Raw genomic sequence first — 21,663 nt, forward strand, 5'->3', positions numbered from 1 at the left:
CAATTTTTTGCGCGTTGCCATGGGGTTCTCCAAACCTTCGCACACCTCGCCAGCACCCGGGGGCAGAAAAATCGCGCTTTTTACACAGCTGTAGATAGTTAGAACGCCGGGCCCGAACGGAGCTCTCAGATCAAGCTCCCATCCGCGGCGATGACGTCACTTCCTCTCCCTTAATCAATTTTTCCATGAATTTTACTCACTATTGATGTGAGACTCACCGGTCTATAATTTTCAGGCTCCGACCTACCTCCCTTTTTGTAGAGCGGAATAACGTTTGCAATTTTCCAGTCTAGGGATACTTTTCCCTTGCTCAGGGAAAGATTGAAGAGCGCGGCCAACGGCTCTGCCAGGACATCACTCAATTCTCGAAGTACTCTAGGGTGTAGATTGTCCGGGCCCATAGCTTTGTTCATGTTTATTTTTGATAGCTCACGGTAGACTTCACTTGCAGTAAATTCCATGTCCTGGAATGGGTCTTCCAAACCCCCCCTTGTCTGTAGCTGAGGACCGGATCCTGGCACTTCGCAGGTGAAGGCCGAGCAAAAGTAGTTATTGAGTAATTCTGCTTTGTCTGCATCTGAGTCTGTAAAGTTACCGTCAGGTTTCTTTAGGTGCCCAATGCCGCTTGTGTTCTTCTTCCTGTCGCTAACGTATTTGAAAAAGGATTTCTCCCCTTTCTTTACCTGCCTAGCTATGTTTTCTTCCATCCGGAATTTGGCCTCTCTGACTGTCGTTTTAACTTTTCTGGATTTTGCCATATAGGATTCTTTAGCTTCAAATTGCTGCGATTTGTAGGTAACAAATGCTTTTTTTTTTGTTTGTTTTACTAGCTCTGATATCTCTGCAGTGAACCACTGTGGTTTGTTGTTCCTGCTTCGTTTGCTCACGGTTTTTATGTATATGTTAGTTGCTTCCAGCAGTGTAGATTTCAGAGTCGAGCATAGATCCTCTACGTTGTCTTGTCGTGCTTTGATTTTGCAGCACGTTGTAGACGTAGTCCCCCATGCCTTGAAAATTAGTTCTTTTGAAATTTAGTACCTTAGTCAACGTATTTGACCTAGAGTTTCCTTTCTTGAGGTGGAACCACACCATGTTGTGATCGCTGGATGCCAAGGTGTCTCCCACCGATACCTTTGTGACACTGTCACCATTGGTGAGTAATAAGTCCAGGGTCGCCTGACCCCTAGTGGGTTCCTGTACCATCTGCTTTAGGCATGCTCCTCGCATGGAGGCTAGTATCCTCTTGCTGCCGCTGGTTGTAGCGGAAGGTTCGTTCCAGTCCACATCGGGCATATTGAAATCTCCCACTAGCACTGTATCTCCATGCAGTGTTATGGTCTCAATGTCTTCCATTAGCTCATCGTCTGCTTGCTCCTTTTGTTTAGGCGGTCTGTATACAACACCAAGATACAGGCATTTGTTATTGCCCCTGGCTAGGTTCACCCAGAGGGACTCTCCCGTATACTTGATGTCTGTGATTTTAGTAACTTTGATGTTTTCTTTAATGTATAGAGCTACGCCTCCTCCTGATTTGCCCTCTCTGTCTCGACGGAGTAGATTATAACCTGGTATGACCATATCCCATCCATGGGACTCCGAGAACCAAGTTTCTGATATCGCCACTACATCAAGGTCAACGTTTCTCATTTCTGTTTCCAGTTCTAGTATTTTGTTGCCTAAGCTACGGGCATTAGCATACATGGCTGTCCATTCTTTCTTTTTGTATGGAGTGTTTTCTGGTTGAGATAGTTTGTCCCCTTCAGTCTTGCCTTTGTCACCCCTTCTGATGCCTCGGTCTCCTTCAGTGTCTAAGCGATTTCTCCCCTCTGACGTCCTGTCCATGCGAGTTTTCCCCACTGGCTCCAAGAAGGAGACTCCGTCTTTTCCTTTGTCCCCCACTCTACCGACTTTATTGCTTACCCCAGATACTAAGTCCTTGTCTTCCACTCTTCCTTCTTCCCTCCCTCCGTCTCCTTTAGTATTGGCGCAGCTTCTTGCCTCCGAGTTACTATCCCAGCTTGTGCGAGTGTGGGTCCCCTCCCCCGGCTCACATAGTTTTAAAGCTTTATGAAGTAAGTGAGCCAGGTGTCGTCCCAGGACATTCTTCCCTCTTCTGGTCAGGTGTAGGCCATCAGGCCCCTGCAGTCCTTGAAGTGCCCCTCCGTGGTACAGGAAGCCAAAGTTCATCTCCCTGCACCAACCCCTTAGCCACTCGTTAGTCCTCTTGATCCGTTCCTATCTGGCTCTCCCCTTGTCTCTCACCGGTAGGATGGAGGAGAAGACCACTTGCGCTTTCATTAGCTTCAGTTTTTCACCTAGGGCTCTGAAGTCTTCCTGTATCTGCTCTGGGGAGTTCCTGGCTGTGTCATTTGTCCCAACGTGGATGAGGAGCATTGGGTAGTGGTCTTGGGGTTTGATTATTTTGCCTATGCAGGTATTCACATCCTGGATCTTGGCTCCTGGTAGACAGCAGACCTCTCTTGCTTGTAGATCAGGTCTACATACAATCTAGAGGAGTTGGACCGCCTTCTGTGTTTGCTTGCCAAGGTGATTAGTTGCCAGGTATCCTTGTCTCGAGACTCTTCTTCTTTACTAGCTGAGGTGACTAGTTGCCAGGTGTCCTTGTCTCTAGTCTCTTCTTGTACCCCAGCCGATATTTCCAATGCTGTGGGCCTGACTTCTTGCCCTTGCTCAGAGACCTGGGATAGTTCTAGGAGGGCTCCATCGATGAAAGCCTCACTCTCTCAGATACTTCTTAGCCGCTGCACTTCCCTCAGACTTGTCAGTTCTTGTAGGATATCACCGTTGAGCTGTTGCTGGTCGTCCTCTTCCATCTGCACAGAGACTGAAATCGGGTGGGGTTCAGCTTCGGTCTGTATAGAGATCTCCGCTGTCCATCGGGGGGTGGGGTGGGGGTGGGGATTTTCCTCAGTTTGCACGGAGACTGTGGCCTTTATCTGGTTCTTTTCTGTAGCCGGGGGGAGGGGGGGGGGTCGATCTTGATTGCAGCCTTGGTGCTCCTTGTCTTCCCTGCCATTCTTGGTCCCCTTTTTTTTTTTTTTTTCACAATAGGCTATACTTTCTGAGCAATAGGTAACTTTCTGTTTAGTAATAGTTTTTATAGTAAACAATACAGTAGGTTATACTATTATTTCTAAACCACAGATAACCCCCCCCCCCCCCTTTATTCCCTTTTTTTTTTTTTTTAGGAATAGGCTACACTTTTTGAGTAATAGGTAACTTTTTGTTTAGCAATAGGTTTTATAGTAAAAAAAAAAAAAATAGAAGAGGTTATATTATTATTCCTAAACAACAGATAACCCCCCCCTTTTTTATTTTTAACAATAGGCTATACTTTTTGAGTAATAGGTAACTTTTTGTTTAGCAATAGGTTTTATACTAAACAATAGAAGAGGTTATACTATTATTCCTAAACAACAGATAACCCCCCCTTTTTATTTTTAACAATAGGCTATACTTTTTGAGTAATAGGTAACTTTTGTTTAGCAATAGGTTTTATAGTAAACAATACAATAGGTTATACTATTATTTCTAAACTGATAACCCCTCACCTCTTTTTTTTTTTCCGTTTAGCAATAGGCTATAGGTAATAGGTGGCAATAGGCTATAGGTAATAGGTAATTTTATGTTAGCAATAGGTTTTATAGTAAACAATACAATAGGTTATGCTATTATTTCTAAATAATACAATAGGTTATACGTGTACGTGCGGCGGTACATGTGATAACAGGCTATAGATGCAGGCTATAGATATAGATGCAGTCAATACATGCTTACGTGCAGGCTATACATGTAGGCTATACATGCTGTATATGCAGGCTATACTGTCAATATTGTCTATACAGGCTATATATGCGGTGGCAAGCTATACAGGCTACAGATTATACAGGCAGCAGCGGGTTATTCCTTTGATGATAAATAAGGAGTACAAAACCTGTGGTCCGGGTTTCAGATATTTCGTATAGATGCTTCACAAAGGCGCGTGCTAAGGCGCACGTGCCTTTGCTGTGCGCCTTAGCTGGCGCGCCGAACGGCTGTGCACCGTTCCCTTGGTGTAATTATTGTGGTTTCGCCGACCTGGGGGGGGCGGAGCTGGCTCACACGCCCGGCTGGAGAGGGGGCAGTTTCAGTGGAGGCTCCATGGAGGAGCCCGGCCCCGATCTCAAATGGCTGCTGATTGCAGCTTGTGGAAGCCCGAAGAACTCTGTGGAAGAGCCAAAAGAAAAAAAAAAAGCTCTGTGGAGGAACCGGAACAGAGTTTCTGAACGCTACCGACTGCAGGTTCAGTTGTGGGAGCTGTTCCCTTGGTGTAGTTTCGCCGACCTGGGGGGGGGCGGAGCTGGCTCACACGCCTGGCTGGAGGGGGGGCAGTTTCAGTGGAGGCTCCGTAGAGGAGCCCGGCCCCGATCTCAAATGGCTGCCGATTGCAGCTTGTGGGAGCCCGAAGAGCTCTGTGGAAGAGCCAGAAGAAAAAAAAAAGCTCTGTGGTGGAGCCAGAACAGAGTTTCTGAACGCTGCCGACTGCAGGTTCAGTAGATGGCATTCTTCCTCCTCTAATTCCACTATCCTGGAATTCTTCGAGACCTGACACTACCAGATCCGCCCACAAACTCAAACTATCTTTCCCCTTGTTAAAAGGCGTCATGTATGCAGGTAAATTAGGGAAATCCCTTGTCTTCAAATTCACTGAGCTTTGGAATAACCTCCCTGCCCCACTGCTGAACCTAGGCTCATTCCAATTATTCTGAAAGTATCTGAAAACCTGGCTTTTCTCCAAAACGTAAAGCTATCTATTTAAAATGTAAAGCTAGCTATCCTCTTCATAAGCTCTAATTTCTTATTATGTCCTTCCTTCCTTCATTTATTGAATTTACCTGTAAACCATGCCGAGCTCTATCTTTATGGAGATGATGCGGTATACAAACTTAAGGTTTAGTTTAGTTTATTCATGTATAGGATTCATGTAAAGGATTTAAGAAGACTCAGTTACCCTATCACTAATGGTGGTCCAATCTGCTCTCAAAAGGGCCAGGCGTTGCAGGTCTCATGCCTCGGCTCCCCAAAGCAGGGGAGGCTTGAATAATGGATTCCTTTGGGAGAAAGGTTTGTCAGTCCTGGATAACAATTTCCATCAACCAGACTTAAAAGTTCTACGTTAAGCCTTCATTTGAAGTCCATAGTACTATGTGCCTTTGTGGACATTCTCCTACCAGAGCATGCCATAGGAGGAGTACCAGACATAATCAGCCAGGGACACTTTTGACAATTTTTATGTTACATAGAAACATAGAAGATGATGGCAGAAAAGGGCTATAGCCCATCAAGTCTGCCCACCCTACTGACCCTTCCTCTTAAGTCTAAACCTAGTGACTATTTCTTCAGATTGACCCTCTTAGGGATCCCCTATAGGCATCCCATTTATTCTTAAAGTCCCATTTATTCTTAAAGTCCAACACGATGCAGGTCTCGATCATCCCATCAAGTCTGCTGACCCATCCTCTTAAGTCTATACCTAGCGACCGATGTTTCAGTTCATACCGGTTCTCCGCTTTTGGTATAAGGATGCATAGAGTCTCATGGTTGCACGTCTCTGACCTTGAACCGGCAGTTAGGTTGGCAGATGTTTCGTGCTGAGGAGATAACCTTTTTGGGGACAAAGATGGATGAGGTCATGGACCTTATTAAGAAGCATTCTGACATCCTTTAAGTTCCTCTCTCTGCAGCTGTCTTCTGCGTTGTCCTCCTTTTTGAAGTTTTCAACTAGATCTGGAAAAGGGTACCTACTACTTTCAAAGGTGTAGGTTTACTCCATTTTCCTGTCCTTCCCAACAGGCCCAGTCACAGTGCCCTTGCCGTCTCCAGCAACACACATAAAAGGCCCAGCATAGTCCCCAGTCAAAGAAAAGGACAAGCTTTTGATTGGCTTAAGGAGAACATAGCCATTCCACATGGGGGGAAGGGGTTGCAGAATTATTTTATTTTTTGTACTTTTTAGAAAGGTAGCTCCTTGTAACCTCTAACCAGTGGGCTCTTCAAATTGTCTGCCATGATTAAGTACTCAATTGGCAAAATTGACCTCCAATTTGCCCTCCAAGAGCATCTTAATCTTGGCTCTCCACAGAAGGAAGTACTTGCAGAGGAACTCTCCACTTTTCTAAAGGCCAATACAGTTGTACCTGTTCACCAGGGGAGGAAGGGAAGGGATTCTATTTTAGGTACTTGTACTCAAGAAAATCATGTCTCCTCCTAGACCTCAGGGCCTGAATAAGGATCTGGTCAAAGAAAAGTTCAGGATGTTTTCTCTAGGCACCCTTTCCCCATGCTTCAGGAAAACGATTAGTTATGCTCTCTGGACTTGAAGGATGCATATACAGTACTTGCATTCAGATACTTCCTGTTGCTGGGAAGTATCTCAGCTCTTGTTTGGGGAAACATCACTTCGAGTACCACATTCTGTAGTTTGGCCTTGCATCAGCTTCCATGGTCTTTACCAAATGTCCAATGGTAGTTGCAGTGTCACTGTGCAGACTTGAGTGTTCATGTGTTTCCCACTTGGATGATTGGATGATCAAGAACATAGTGAAAGAGGGTGCTCAGAAGTCCATGCAGAGAACTCCAACCAGTACAACAACTGGAATTCATTGAAGCCCTGCTAGACATGGTTCAAGCTCACAAGTTATCTGCCACAGGCAAGGGCATATACTCTTATTATCATCTCCACTGAGGTCTGGTCCGGAAAAGCTAGCAGGTTTCAGCTGGGCAGATGTTGAGGCTGTTAAGTCACATGGCCTCTACTGTCCGCATCACACCTATGGCACACCTCCATTTGTGCAGTTCCCAGTAGACCCTAGCTTCCCTGTAGTCCTAAGCCATGGGTAACCTAGCAGATGTCATCCATATCGCGTCCCCCCCCCCCTCAGTTGAATCACTCACTGCTTTGGTGGACAGTTTGATCCAATTTGACCATTTGACTTCCATTCTAAATTTATCTGCCCTAGAAAGTGTTGACCACAGATGCATCCACTCTGTTGGGAAGCCCATGTAGATAGTCTTCACAACCAGGGGTTTGGTCTGCCCAGGAGATCAACCACCTGGAAATCCAGGCAATTTGGAGCACTTTAAAGGGTTTTCAGAGATCATATGCTGACTTCAGTTATCCAAATTAAAATGGACAATCAGGCTTCCATGTGAACAAGCAGGGGGATATTCCTAGAAAAGGGCGAACAGAATGCTAGGAATGATTAAGAAGGGGATCATGAACAGATCGAAGAGGGTTATCATGCCATTGTACTGGGCTATGGTACGCCTTCACCTGGAATACTACGTCCAGCACTGGTTGCCGTACATGAAGAAGGACATGGTACTACTCGAAAGGGTGCAGAGAAGAGCGACTAAAATGGTTAAGGGGTTGGGGAAGTTGCCGTACAGTGAGAGATTAGAGAAACTGGGCCTATTCTCCCTTGAAAAGAGGAGACTGAGAGGAGACATGATCGAAACATTCAAGATAATGAAGAGAATAGACTTAGTGGATAAAGACAGGTTGTTCACCCTCTCCAAGGTAGAGAGAACGAGAGGGCACTCTCTAAAGTTAAAAGGGGATAGATTCCGTACGAACATAAGGAAGTTCTTCTTCACCCAGAGAGTGGTGGAGAACTGGAATGCTCTCCCGGAGTCTGTTATAAGGGAAAACACGCTCCAGGGATTCAAGACAAGGTTGGACAAGTTCCTGCTGAATCAGAACGAACACAGATAGGGCTGGTCTCGGTTAGGGCATAGGTCTTTGACCTGGGGGCCGCCACATGAGTGGACTGCTGGGCACGATGGACCACTGGTCTGACCCAGCAGGGGCAATTGTTATGTTCTTATGGATTCCTAGCCCTTGTCATGAAGAAGTCCCTCAGAACTGCACCAGATTCAGTTCACATGTGGGAACAAGTCTTTTGTATGTATATCCTCCCATTCCTCTGATAGGGAAGACTTTGCTGAAAATCAGGCAAGACTGGGAGACAATAATTCTCATTGCTCTACTTCTGGAGTTGCCTTTTGAAGAACTCTGGAGATTGGACGGTTTTCCTACCCTTATTTAGAACGAGAGGTCTCTTTCTTCATAAGAACGTAAGCATAGCCATACCAGGTCAGACCAATGGTCTATTTAGCTTAGTATCTGTTTCCAACAGTGGCCAATCCAGATCACAAGTACCTGGTAGAGACCCAAATAGCAATATTCCTCACAGTATGGAGGCCATCGAGGTGAGCTCCTCAACTGATCATGGAGACCTCTGGTGAGGAATGTTGCTTTTATTTGGGTTTCTACCAGGTACTTGTGATCTGGATTGACCACTGGTATTGGTCCCCCACAAGAAACAACTCTTCACAGCAGCTTTTTAGAACTATGAGCAATCTGCAATGCCCTCAAGACATTCCAGGATCACCTCCTCAAATAGGTAGTGCTCGTCCGCACAAACATTCAGGTTGTGATGTATTACCTGAACAAACAAGGAAAGACAAGCTCTCATCACCTCCGTTGTATGACTACTGCCAAAGCAGATATGTGAAATGAGACATCAAAGACATCAAAAGCTCCTCTTGCCAGAAACCTCCAAGTATCCAGAAATCCATTATGAAGCTTATGGAACTCGGAAGCTTTGTCTGTGGGAAGAAAATCCACAAAGGAGAGCAAGTTCTGTATGAGAGACATCAAATTGTTGCGTAAGGTTGATAGTCTATTCTATTTATCAACATAGAAGCTTGAAAGAATTGCCTACCAAAGGAGTCTAAGGTTCTGGCTTCCCTACCTGGAGGGGCAGAAGCATGAGATCTTGAACTGCGAGTGCGCTTTAAATCAAATTCCACCACTAAGGAATGATGTAATTGTGTTCTGTCAAACCCAGGACATTTTTGTATCCTGTACATGGTATCAATTTTCTTGGGAGTGGCTTGAACCCATTTCATAACTCTATGAAGAAGCAATATACTCCCTTGGAGGAAAGTCATAATTTGGTACCTCAGAGAACTCTGAGCGAAGCTCCTCCTCTAAGGTATTGCCTAAGCCATTTCACAGACAAAGGAAGGAGACTTGTGCCTTTCAGGTGGCAAACATGGTTCAAAGGGAAAGCCACAGGATTCCTTTAGGTCCTGCTCTGATTCCCAGAAGTTAGAGTCTGACGTTTCATTGTGCATGAAGTATGGGGAAGATTACATCAGCCGAAGCATCAGCTTTGTGTGGAAGAGCATAGAGGCAGGAGTCTGTGTTCTGACCCCGGAGAGATCTTTTCTGAAGTCAACACATAGTCAAATGGATCCATGCTGATCTCAGCAGTCAATGTCGAGCCAGTGTACAGGACCTCTCCGGTGGCTGATGCTCCAATGTATCATTGAGCTGGGCTGAGGCTGGCACAAACACCCTGTAAGACTGAGAATAATGTATAAGCAATAGACCTTAAAGCTCTTTGAGCATATCCTGAATCATTTCCTGGAGAGAAAGCATTAGAGCTAGTTAGGATGCCGGTGTGGACATAGCCTATGGTAAGGCCTGCCTAGATGTGGTAGATCTCGAGGTCTCTGAATGTTCCAAGGGAGTGATGAGTTGAAGAGATGGAGAGCATTCACTGAGTTGATGCTTGTCATTCACTGATGATGCCGATGCAGTTCTACTGCTGGCAGCATTCCTAGAGGGAGAAGAATGAGTTGTTTGTTAGTTTTCTTACATGTCTGGTCCTTCAGTATACAAAGCATATACAATGAGGGATGTTGAGTCTCTCCACTGACATAGTACTGAACTCATGCTGGTGCTCTCTCTTAATGCAGGTTCCACATTTGGGGCCAAGTCCTCTGCCATGCTTGATGTTGATGCAGACCCAAAATGTTTTATCACACTGGTTTATGTGGGCTTTAAGCGACCACTTTTATGTGTACAGAGTTCACAGCGAATGTCCTGGTGCTTAGGATCCAAGCACTGAATGCACCAGTTATGGGGTCAGAACCTCTGCTGGTAGGCTACTGCATGAAGTACATTTCGTAAAGCCACCTTGATATGAAGGGAAAAATGGCCTGTCATGATATGAAAAGGCTGAATGGACTGGGGGAGCTTCAGTAGTGGGTATATTGAAAATCATTGATGCTTCCTGGGGAAAAAAGGGCTTCAAGGGTCTCAAAGGCTCATAAACCTCAAATTTGAAAAATATTTAAAAAACTTAATTAAATATAAAATTGAGGTAAAAAAATGAAGAAAACAAGGAAAAAGGAAAGGCACCAAAAAGGCAAAAAAGAGATTGGCATGCTGAGGAGAGATGAAAAAGACAACCTCTCTGCTCTGTGGAAAATGATAGATTTCTGGTCCCACACTTGAGTGTCATAAGAACATAAGTATTGCCGCGGCTGGGTCAGACCAGTGGTTCATCATGCCCAGCAGTCTGCTCACGTGGTGGCCCTCCGGTCAAAGACCAGCGCCCAACTGAGACTAGCCCTACCTGCTTACGTCTGTGTTCAGCAGGAACTTATCTAGCTTTGCCTTGAATCCCTGGAGGGTGTTTTCCCCTATGACAGACTCCGGAAGAACGTTTCAGCTCTCCACCACTCTCTGTGTGAAAAAGAACTTCCTTACGTTTGTAAGGAATCTATCCCCTTCCAACTTTTAATGAGTGCCCTCTTGTTCTCCCTACCTTGGAGAGGGTGAACAACTTGTCCTTATCTACTAAGTCTATCCCCTTCAGTACCTTGAATGTTTCGATCATGTCACCTCTCAATCTCCTCTGTTCGAGGAAGAAGAGGCCTAGTTTCTCTAATCTTTCGCTGTACGGCAGCTCCTCCAACCCTTTAACCATCTTAGTTGCTCTTCTCTGGACCCTTTCAAGTAGTACCATGTCCTTCTTCATGTACAGCGACCAATGCTGTACGCAGTATTCCAGGTGAGGGCGCACCATGGCCCAGTACAGCGGCATGATAACCTTCTCCGATCTGTTTGTGATTCTCTTCTTTATCATTCATAGAATTCTGTTCGCCCTTTTCACCGCCACCGCACATTGCGCGGACGGCTTCATCGACTTGTCGATCAGAACTCCCCAAGTCCCTTTCCTGGGTGGTCTCTCCAAGTACCGCCCCAGACATCCTGTATTTGTGCAGGAAATTTTTGTTACCGACATGCATCACTTTACACTTACCCACGTTGAACCTCATCTGCCATGTTGATGCCCACTCGAGCCTGATTATGTCACGTTGCAGATCTTCGTAATCCCCCTGCATCTTCACTACTCTGAATAACTTTGTATCATCCACAAATTTAATTACCTCGCTCGTCGTACCTATGTCCAGATCGTTTATAAAGATGTTGAAGAGCACGGGTCCAAGCACCGAGCCCTGTGGCACTCCACTGGTGACGCTCTTCCAGTCTGAGTATTGTCCATTTAACCCCCACTCTCTGTTTCCTATGCTCCAGCCAGTTTTTAATCCACGTGAGTATTTCACCCTCAATTCCATGGCTCGCAATTTTTCAAAGTAGTCGTTCATGCGGAACCTTGTCGAACGCCTTCTGAAAGTCCAGATATACAATGTCGACCGGGTCGCCCTTGTCATCTGCCTGTTTACTCCCTCGAAGAAGTGCAGCAAGTTTGTCAAACAAGATCTGCCTTTGCTGAAACCGTGCTGGCTGGTCCTCATCAGCCCATGTCCGTCAAGGTGATCAATGATGCAGTCCTTTATCAGCGCCTCTACCATCTTTCCCGGTACCGATGTCAGATTCACCAGTCTGTAGTTTCCTGGGTCTCCCCTCGAACCTTTTTTGAAGATCGGCGTAACATTCGCCACCTTCCAGTCCTCTGGAATCTTTCCCGATACAATTGACTGATTGGCTATTAGTTGAAGCAGTTCAGCTATGGTCCCTTTCAGTTCTTTGATGACCCTCAGATGGATGCCATCCGGTCCCGGGGATTTATCGCTCTTAAGCCTATCAATCTGCTTGAATATCTCTTCTAGACTGACCATTAACCCTGTCAGTTTCCCGTTTTCACTCCCAGCATATAGCCTAATTGGTTCCGGTATGCTGTGTATATCCTCTTCAGTAAATACAAACGCAAAAAACGTGTTCAGTCTGTAAGCGATTGCTTTGTCCTCCTTTAGCGCTCCCTTTATTCCTTGGTCATCCAACGGTCCCACCGCTTCCTTTGCGGGTCGTTTCCCTTTAATATATCGAAAGTTGAGAAGGCACTTGCGCATGCAGAATGGAGGCACTTCTTCAAAGATTTAAAGTAACAAGGCACTATGGCAGTGTCCACACCGAGCTCTGTGGATGATGTCACTCCAAAATGAGAATATGCCCGCTTGGGGGGTATAGATAGGTATAGACCATTGCTCAGACAATGGGCCTGATGGGCCGCCGCGGGAGCGGACCGCTGAGCAGGATGGACCTATGGTCTGCCTCAGCGGAGGCAACTTCTTATGTTCTTATGTTCTTATGTTGTCTTTGGAAAATCGAAATAATGGGGTCTGAATTATTTCTAAATTAGTAACACAGTATTATTTAATTAGAATTCCAAAAATGGTGAGCTTCAAAATCTGCAAATAACAAAGTATTATGTAAAAAAATGTGGAGCAAAATGACTCCCATGGGAGTCGAAAAAAATCCATAAAATTCACTGCAAGCTTCACTAATTCAAATACAAATTCTATTCCACAGAACTATGAAGTGAGATTAAATCAATGGTCTCTAAAATCTATAAAGAATGATCAAAGCATGGTCTGAATGCACTTCTCTCCCATTAGGACAGTCGACAAGTTCAATCCAATTCTACAGCTTTCAATTAGAGAATGACGCGGGGAAAAATATGTTCCCATCCCATCCCTGTGTGCTCGATTCCCATCCCCGCCCCGTTCCTGCAAACCCGTCTGATCCCATCCACACAAGCCTTGAATAGTTATGATTTTATATTGAACTTATTTTATTAAAGTATGCAAAGAAACAATACTCTGTACAATTGTAATTTTATAAATCACAAATAATACATAGCAAGGATTAACAAAACCCCTGTCTTCCCCTCACAAATATTCCTTCCACTGTTGAGAAAACTAAACAAGCCAAATTACTACAGAATGCTACATAGAAAAATCAAGCTAACAGAATACTTCAGTCACACATGGCAGGAATAATGTTAGGGGAGTGCAACTGTCCCCTGGTCAGAGAGAGCCCTAAGCTAGCTGGAAGCTAAAGAAGCACTGCCTAGAGATTGCAATTCCCAGTTATGTCTATCACCAGCTCTATCAGGATACATATTTCAAATCTGATATATTCTAATCACAAAAAAATAAAATAAAATTATTTTTTTCTACCTTTTGTTGTCTGGTCATTTTCTTCTTCACATCACATTGGTCTCGGCCTCTGGTTTCTGTTTCCTTCTATCTACTCTTAATTCACTTGCCAGAGTCTCCTGACTATTTGACATGTCTTTTCCCATGCTTACCATTCATCTTCCATCTCTGTATGTTTTTCCCCCATGTCTCCTATACTTCTTTCTAGTATTTCTCCTGTGCCCATCTCCCTACCTTCATCAGCAGCATTATTCTATGTCCCTAACCCTTCTGTACCCAGTGTCAATCCTTTGTGTCCCTAAGCCCTCCCAAATCCCACATATCTTCTGCGTTCCTTTTCTCCCTTATGTCTAGCCACCTTTTCTCTGTGTTCATATACCCTCCTATGTCTGGCATTTCCCCACTGACTCTGCCCATATACCACCCCCATGCAATGTTCCCCTTTGTGTCCCTGTCCCTATGCTCCCATCCATGCCCACCATCTCCCCTCTTTTTGTATATCTCCCTGTGTCAAGCTTCTCTCCTCTTACACCAATGAATTTCTCATCCTCTTGGTTCAGCATCTATTTCCCTTCTCTCTCTCCTCCCTGCAGGTCCAGCACCTCTCACCCTTCCCTCAGCACTTCTTCCATGGATTTTACACCTAGCTTATCCTTCCCTACAGCTCCTCCAATGCAGTCCAGTACCGCTTTCCCTTCCCTCAACACTCCCTGAGGATCCAGCACCTCTCTCCTTTCCATCTAGCCCCCCCTCTCATGGGTCCAACATCTCTCTCCCTTCCCTGTAATTCCAGTTCTGAGCCACAAATCCAGTACCTTTTCCTTCCCTCCAGCTCCCAGCTTTAGGTCTGGCACCAATCTCTTCCCTTCAGTTCCAGTCTCCCATCCACATAAGTCCAGTACCTCTATTCCTTCCCTTTCCTTTCCTCCAGCCCCAACTCCCCCCCCCCCCATGAGTCCAGTACCTCTCTTCCCCCCTCCAGCCAGATCCAGCACCATCCTTTAGATATAGCTCTGGAGCCAGCCAGCATTCCCCCCGGTGGGTACAGTGATAGTGACAGCGGCATCACCCCTTTTCCACGCGGGTCAGCATCTCCTCCTCAGCTCCCCTTGCGTCTACCCAAATGAGCCAGTGCATCATACTGAAAACTCTTCAGAGGCCTGTTCCGATGCCATTCATTTGCCGACAAGCCCCTCCTTGATGTAACTTCCAGTTTTGTGAAACTGGAAGTTACATTAAGGAGGGCCTCTGTAGATTTTTCATCAGTAGCGCAGCTGGTTTCTTCAGGTAAAATCGCCTCCACGCTGAAAAATCTTCAGAGGCTTGCTCCCCGAGGCCTTCCTTCTGCTGACGAGTCCCTCATTGATGCAACTTCTGGTTTTGCAACAGGCTTATTTGTATAAGGTTGGCGCGAGGGTAGCTGAGGATGAGATCCTGACCCGTGGGGAGAGAGGGCGATGCTGCTATCACTGACCCTGGTGCAAATTTTTTTTTTTTTTGCCATAAGAAGAAGGCTGTTTACCGCACCTGTGGAGCAGTAGAAGACCTTGTTCCATTTCCACTGTAAATGGTATGCATTTTTTTATGTTCCAGTGGACTAACTGCAGTTTGCCGCAGAAACCCGTCCCCATGACATTCTCTGCTTTCAATCTCTTTCACAACTTCTGGTCTCCTCGACAGACTTTCTGACAATAGTCCCTTGTTTTGCCACTAGGCTTCATCAGAGGAACAGCATTGCAAAATTAATGTTTCAGTCTGGATCAAACACACTTTCAGCAGTGCTCATCTTTCATCAACACCTACAACCATTATTCCTGCTGATATCCGCAGAATGGACAAATGACAGAGGTGCTACAAAATTAAAGAGGAGACAAATTCCTAAATATTCAAAAATAGCACAAAAGCAAAGAAAAAGGAGAAAATGAGATTAGGAACATAAGAAACATATAATCAAAAGTTTGTCATCCAGTTTGGGCATTTAACCCTAATAGTTCTACAATATCAAGTTCAAGTTTCAAATTTATTCATAATTTGGTATACCAACCATCACAGGTATCTGGCCGGTTTACAGTATTAAAAATTTAAAATATCTAAAAAAAATAAAATAGAAATAAAAATAGGGCAGTTGGGGCCAAGACAAGGACAAAATTTAAAAGGAGCAAAGGGGGAAGGAATTTTAATTACATTATGAAAATAAAAGGATGGGAAGAGGGGGAGGATAAAACAAGAGGGAAAAAACAGGGGTCGCTTCTTAAAAGCGGTTCTCTATTTATTTGTTTTCCCTTGATCAGGATTCTTAACTGCAATTTTGGTATGCATCTTTGAATAGAAATGTTTTGAGGTTAATTTTAAATTTGTTTAATGGATTTTCACAGCGAAGATGCAGTGGCATTGCATTCCAGAGGGGAAGGGGCAATTGCGGAAAAGATGGCATTTCTAGTATAGTATAGGTCTTTGATTGAGGGAACTGTTAGTAAGTTCTTATTGGAGGATCTAAGGGCCCTAGATGGGGTGTGTGAGATAAGATATTTGTCTAAGAAGGCAGGTGAGTGGGAGATCTTAATTTTGAAGACAAGTAGGAGTATTTTATAAGTTGTTCTATGAGACTGGTAGCCAATGTGATTCACGGAGGAGCGGGGTGACATGGTCATATTTTTTGGCTTTGTAGATGAGTTTAACCGCAGTATTTTGAATCAGTTGAAGCCGACGGATTTCCTTTTGAGTTATTTTATGGTATAGTGGATTACAGTAGTCTGTTTGAGATGATCAGTGAATGGATTAGGGTTTGAATAGACGCAGGTTCTAGAACAGGTTATGGAACAAATTAAACGGAGTTTATAGAAGCAATTTTTAGTGAGTGAGCTAATTTGGTCATGCTAGTTGAGATCTTTATCAAAGATGATTCCTAGTAGATTTGAATTGGGGGGGGGGGCATAGTCGATACATATTTGTCCAAGTAAGGTGTCGTTGTTTTTAACTGGGAATAGGATCCCTCATGATTTTGCTATGTTCAATGAAAGTCTGTTGGTTCGTAGCCATAGGCTGATTTTGTCCAGTTTGAGATTAATTTCTTGGATGTCGTTGATGTTTGCTGGGTTAATGAGATGAAGAAGTTGAATGTCATCGGCGTAGGCGAAAGGGATGAATACAATAGATTGAGCTGAAGTCAAGAGAGGGGCTAAGATGATATTGAATAGAAGGAGGAAGAGAATAGAGCCTTGTGGGATACCATAGGTTTGAAAGATTGGGGAAGAGGATTTCCTTTAGAATGTACTTGGAAATTCTGATTGGCGAAGTAAGAGGAAAACCAAAGAAGAGCGGAATCAGTTTTGCCACTGTTTTTAAGACGGTTGAGGAGAAGGTCATGATCAATCGTGTCGAAGGTAGCCGATAGATCAAGGGATATCAAGAGAACTGATTTTCTGTGATCATGAAAGTAGTAAATGGTGGTGGTGAGGCCGAGTAAAGACAGTTCATTTGAGTAGTTATTATGAAACCCAGTTTGGTTTGGATGAAGGGCGTTTGTTCGAAAAATTCAGAGAGTTGTCGAAAAACAATTTTTTCAGTGAGTTTGGAAATGAAGGGTAGATTGGCAGTAGGCCGGTAATTAGAGCATAAGGTTTCCTCTGGGTTTTGATTTTTTAGTTTGGGAAAAACTAGGGCTGATTTCCAAGGTTTCCAAGGGACAACGTTAGTTGAAAGACTTTGAGTGATCATTTCTAGAAGGAATGGACCAAATGAGGAGAAGAATTTTTTTTAGTATAGAAGGTGGAATATTCTCTAAGGTATTGTTAGAGGCATTCATAGATTGGATAGTTTCAGTAGTTTGGCTAAAGAAGAGGGTTTGAATTTTGAAAGTGTACTAAAGGACAGGTGATGATCCTGGTTCAGAGGATCTGGGGAGTTTGTGGATGAGATGTTGAAGTTTGATCAAATGTCTTTTATTTTTTGGTCAAAATAGTTGGCCAAATTTGGTGCTGACGGTTGGTTGAGTGAAGACGAAAATTTTTTTGTTTTTTTAATAAGGGGAGAGGGTTCGAACTATGGCATATAATGCTGAGGTATTACAGGCATTTGTTATGTGTTTTGAGGAGTAGTCCTTTTATGCAGTTTGTATTGTGTGTTTGTAGAGGGTTGCTAGTTCTTTATATTGGTGAAGGGAGAGGGTTGAGTCTGATTTTCGCCATTTATAATCTGAGGAGCGGAGTTGACGACAAAGAAGTTTCAGACTTTCTGTGAATCAGGGTTTCCTTTTAGGATTTGAATATAATGTTCGTTGGATGGGAGCTAGTGTGTCAATGAGTAGGTTTGTTTTGTCGTTTGTTCTTCGGTTTCTAAGAGCGCAAATTAGTTTATATCTAAATTGAAAGAGCTTTGAAGTGTGGTAAAATCATTTTTCCTCTTTCTGTCTAAAAATAGCCACATTTTACATTTAGTAGGAACAAGAATTTGAATGATTATGTTGTCACCCTGATGTCTGAACCCCCTACAGTTGAACCAAAAACAGTAAAGATAACCAAAATCTCTGGGATTCTTTTATTCTTCAAGTAAAGGGACTATACACAAACTTTTTTCAGCTTAACAGCCTGTATCAGCTTTGATTGCTTTGTCATTGAACATGCTGGATTTGTGCCTCAGTCAGTAATGTGTTACTTCAGCAGGAAAGTGACACAGGACTTTGAGATTGCTTTCTGTGCTCCAGCATCATCAAATTGTGGGTAATGACCGAGGCACAAATCCAGCGTTTTCAATTATAAGACAATAATTATAGCTGTTGAGCCATATTAAGACTCCTGATGCAGGCCAATAGGCCAAAACACATTTGTGTTGAATCCTTTATTTGAAGAATTAAAAGCATCCCAGTACTTTTGGTCATCTTCACTGTTCTTTTTGGTTTCTTCCATCGGGAAGGTGGTTTCTCCCGTTTTTGTTGCTCCTAAAATTGAAACCATTCTTGGTAACAGAAAAGATGGTAATTGTTCCATTTGCGCTTTCACGAATGAAAGCACACAAGTGATTGATCCAAAGACTAACCATATTTTTACATTCAGACATTCTACAACTTGAGGATCTAAGCATGCAAACTATATGATCACTTGCTCCTGCTCTTTAGGACAGACTTTACATTGGATTAAAACAAAAACTGTATCACGGAGGATTGACATTGTGTGACCTATGGTAAAGTGGAAGAGCCTTTGTTCTGACTCTGTTTGCAATTTCCTAAGGTCTGCTTGCAATTTTTCACAATCTACATGCGTTTTAACAGCTTTGAGCAGTTTAATGACATCTGCAAATTTAATCACTTCACTCATCATTCCAATTTCCAGATAATTTCTTAATAAGTTAAATAACACCGGTCCTAGTACAGATCCCTGTGGCACTCCATTGTTTACTCTCCTCCATTGAAAAAAAGGACCATTTAACCCTACCCTCTGTTTTCTATCCGATAACCAATTACTAATCCACAACTGAACTTTGCCATCCCATGACTCTTTAATTTTCTCAGGAGCCTCTCATGAGGAACTTTGTCAGAAACTTTCTGAAAATTTAGATACATTATATCAACTGACTCACTTTTATCCACGTGTTTATTCACAGCTTCAAAGAAGTCCAGCAAACTGATGAGGCAGAATCTCCCTCTACTGAACCCATGCTGACTCTGTCTCATTAAATCATGTTTGTCTACATGTTCCACAATTTTATTTTTTATAATTGTTTCTACTATTTTGCCCAGCACTTAAGTCAGGCTTATCGGTCTGTAATTTCCCAGATATTTCCTGGAACCCTTTTTAAAAATCAGCGTAACGTTGGCCACGTTCCAATCTTCAGGTACTACAGACAATTTTAGCGACAGGTTACAGATCACTAACAGCAGGTCAGCAATTTCATGTTTGAGTTCTTCCATTATCCTGGAATGTATACCATCTGGTCCAGGTGATTTATCACTCTTTAACTTGTCGATTTGGCTTAGTACATCTTCCAAACTCATGGAGATTTCTTTCAATTCCTCTGCATCATCACCCTTGAAAACCATTTCCGGTTCAGGTAGATCTCTTACATCATCTTCCGTAAAGACCGTCATATATTTCCAAAACATGATCTCTGCCTATTACGCTGCTTGCCTTATAATTGCTATATAAATCAGATCATTTAGGGTCCTTTAAGATGAACTTATCCTACTACTCCGGGAACCACAGAGCAGTCCAAAATGGAAAGAGGGCTGGAAAAAGATGGGTAGGTTAACTGAATATCATCCATGTACGCGAATATGGAAAAGTCAATGGACTGCCCTAGAATGATTAATGGGGCCAAGAAAATGTTAAATAGACGATGGGAGAGAATTGAGCCCCAGAGCTGCCTAACCTCCTCTGAGGAAGAAAGTGCCTCTGATTTATCCAAATTAAGTTTCAAGCCTGCATAATCACCATATTCTTTAAAGGTCTTTAAAAGATCAGCAAGTGAAACCCTAGGATCCACTAAGTGGACTAACAAGTCGTCCGCAAAGGCAGCCAGCGTAAACCCCTCAGTTCCCCTTTAATAGTCTGCATGTTATAAATGTCCCTTATCAGGGGATCTAATGTTAGTACAAAGAGCAGAGGGGACAATGGACATCCCTGTCTGATCCCTCTATATATAGGAAATGAGTCTGAGTCTCTATTATTCATAAAGATCTTTGTCATAGGGGACATATATAAAACTCTGATCACCGACACAAAAAAGCCTCCAAATCCATAAGCTTGCAAAGTAGCAAATAGGAAATCCCAGCGCACCCTGTCAAAAGCTTTGTCAGCGTCAAAGCTTACCAATAGAGTCTGACTCTGCTCCAAGGACAATAGTATTTTCCTCAAATTCTTCGCAGTGGTCCTGCCCCGCACAAACCCTACCTGTGCCTCGTGTAATAATTCTCCGCAATGGTCCTGCCCTGCACAAACCCTACCTGTGCCTTGTGTAATAATCTAGGGAGCACCTTTACCATTCTATGTCTAACACTTTGGCCTGTACTTGACCTCTATATTCAGCAATGATATGGGGCAATAGGAGGCTGGCAGCATATGATCGCTATCTGGCTTGCGCAAAACCAGTATGCATGCCAAATTCAAGCCTGGCGGCATTGCCTCTGCATTTGCCATAACGTTATACAATCCTGTCAATGGTGCCACAATGTCCTCGCTCATAAGTTTGAATCATGATCGTCCTTTTAAGGATGTTTTAAGTTTGTTAGTCCCAGCCTCTTTGGTTGAGCTCTTCGTTTTCTCCTCCTTTTGTTTTTTTACTGTTACTTTACTATCCCCAAATATTGTATTTCCTCCCCATCTCCTCTTGTTCCACTAAGTCATTGTCTATCAGTTGGTCTTTTGTCTTTCGTTTTTGATGTTGTTTTGCTGTACTCCTTCCCCCCCCCCCCCCCAACTTTGTAAAACCACTTTGAATACTGATAAGGCAGTATATCAAATTTTAATAAATTTGAAACTTGAAGAAGCAGTCATTTATGATGTCTAGGAATTTTACCTCCCTATTACTCCCTGATGTAACATTTAACCAGTCAGTGTTGGGGTAATTGAAATTGCCCATTATTATACTGTTGTCCAGTTCTCCAGCTTTCCTAATCTCTGAAAACATTTCTTCATGTGTCTGCTCATTTTGTCCCCAGGGATTAGAAGTTGTTGAATTGGATTAGATTTGCCCAGCTATCCTAATGGGAGATAAGTGCATTCAGATAATGCCTTCATCACATTTTTATAGAACTTAAGAGACTGCTGATTCAATCTCACTCTGTTAAAATGATTTTTTGCATGGGTACTTTAAGCAATGAAAGAGAGGCTGTGCTGAATTTAAATTTATTTCTTTCTTCTCCTAGTCATGGACAGCCTTCAACTCCCTCCAACTCCCCCCAGCAGCCATGGCAGTGATTCAGAGGGTGGTCGAAGCCCTAGCAGATCTCCGCCACCAGCTAGCCCCAAGCATCCACCACAGAGCAGCATGAAAATAGCGGCCCGCAATGGTTCATTACTCTCCAGCTCCCCTCTTCTCACCGCACCACATGTGAGTCTTTTTGTGTGTGTTTGGGGGGGATGTGTTTTGCTACAAATTATCAATTTGACAATGTAGTTCTAACCATTTTCACAAAAAATTTTAGTGTCCTAGGGGAAGTGCGTGATAACATGGATATACAGATTCAAATTGCAGCTGTCTCAAAATCTGTGTAATATGACCAACTTTGTCTCCATTTGCTTTAGTTTACGCTGCTATACCTAAATAATAATGTTAATGGCATTATGGAAATGCTTGCATTGTCCAGATGCCAGAAATTTGTTGCTGCCACCTTGGAAATGATATGTTTTC

General features: G+C 43.5%; 1 protein-coding gene across 8 annotated transcripts in view; it reads left to right on the top strand.

Moving 5' to 3' along the window:
- CREB3L2 (cAMP responsive element binding protein 3 like 2) overlaps positions 1-21,663 on the top strand; it is a 316,327-nt gene that overhangs the window by 152,986 nt on the left and 141,678 nt on the right. For all 8 annotated transcript variants that reach the window (XM_033958250.1, XM_033958248.1, XM_033958247.1 and 5 more), the window contains exon 5: positions 21,179-21,363. In XM_033958250.1, coding sequence (XP_033814141.1) covers positions 21,179-21,363 — 185 coding nt within the window. The remainder of the gene's footprint in view (positions 1-21,178; positions 21,364-21,663) is intronic.

This window comes from Geotrypetes seraphini, chromosome 9 (genome assembly GCF_902459505.1).
Source record: "Geotrypetes seraphini chromosome 9, aGeoSer1.1, whole genome shotgun sequence".
NCBI lineage: Eukaryota > Metazoa > Chordata > Amphibia > Gymnophiona > Dermophiidae > Geotrypetes > Geotrypetes seraphini.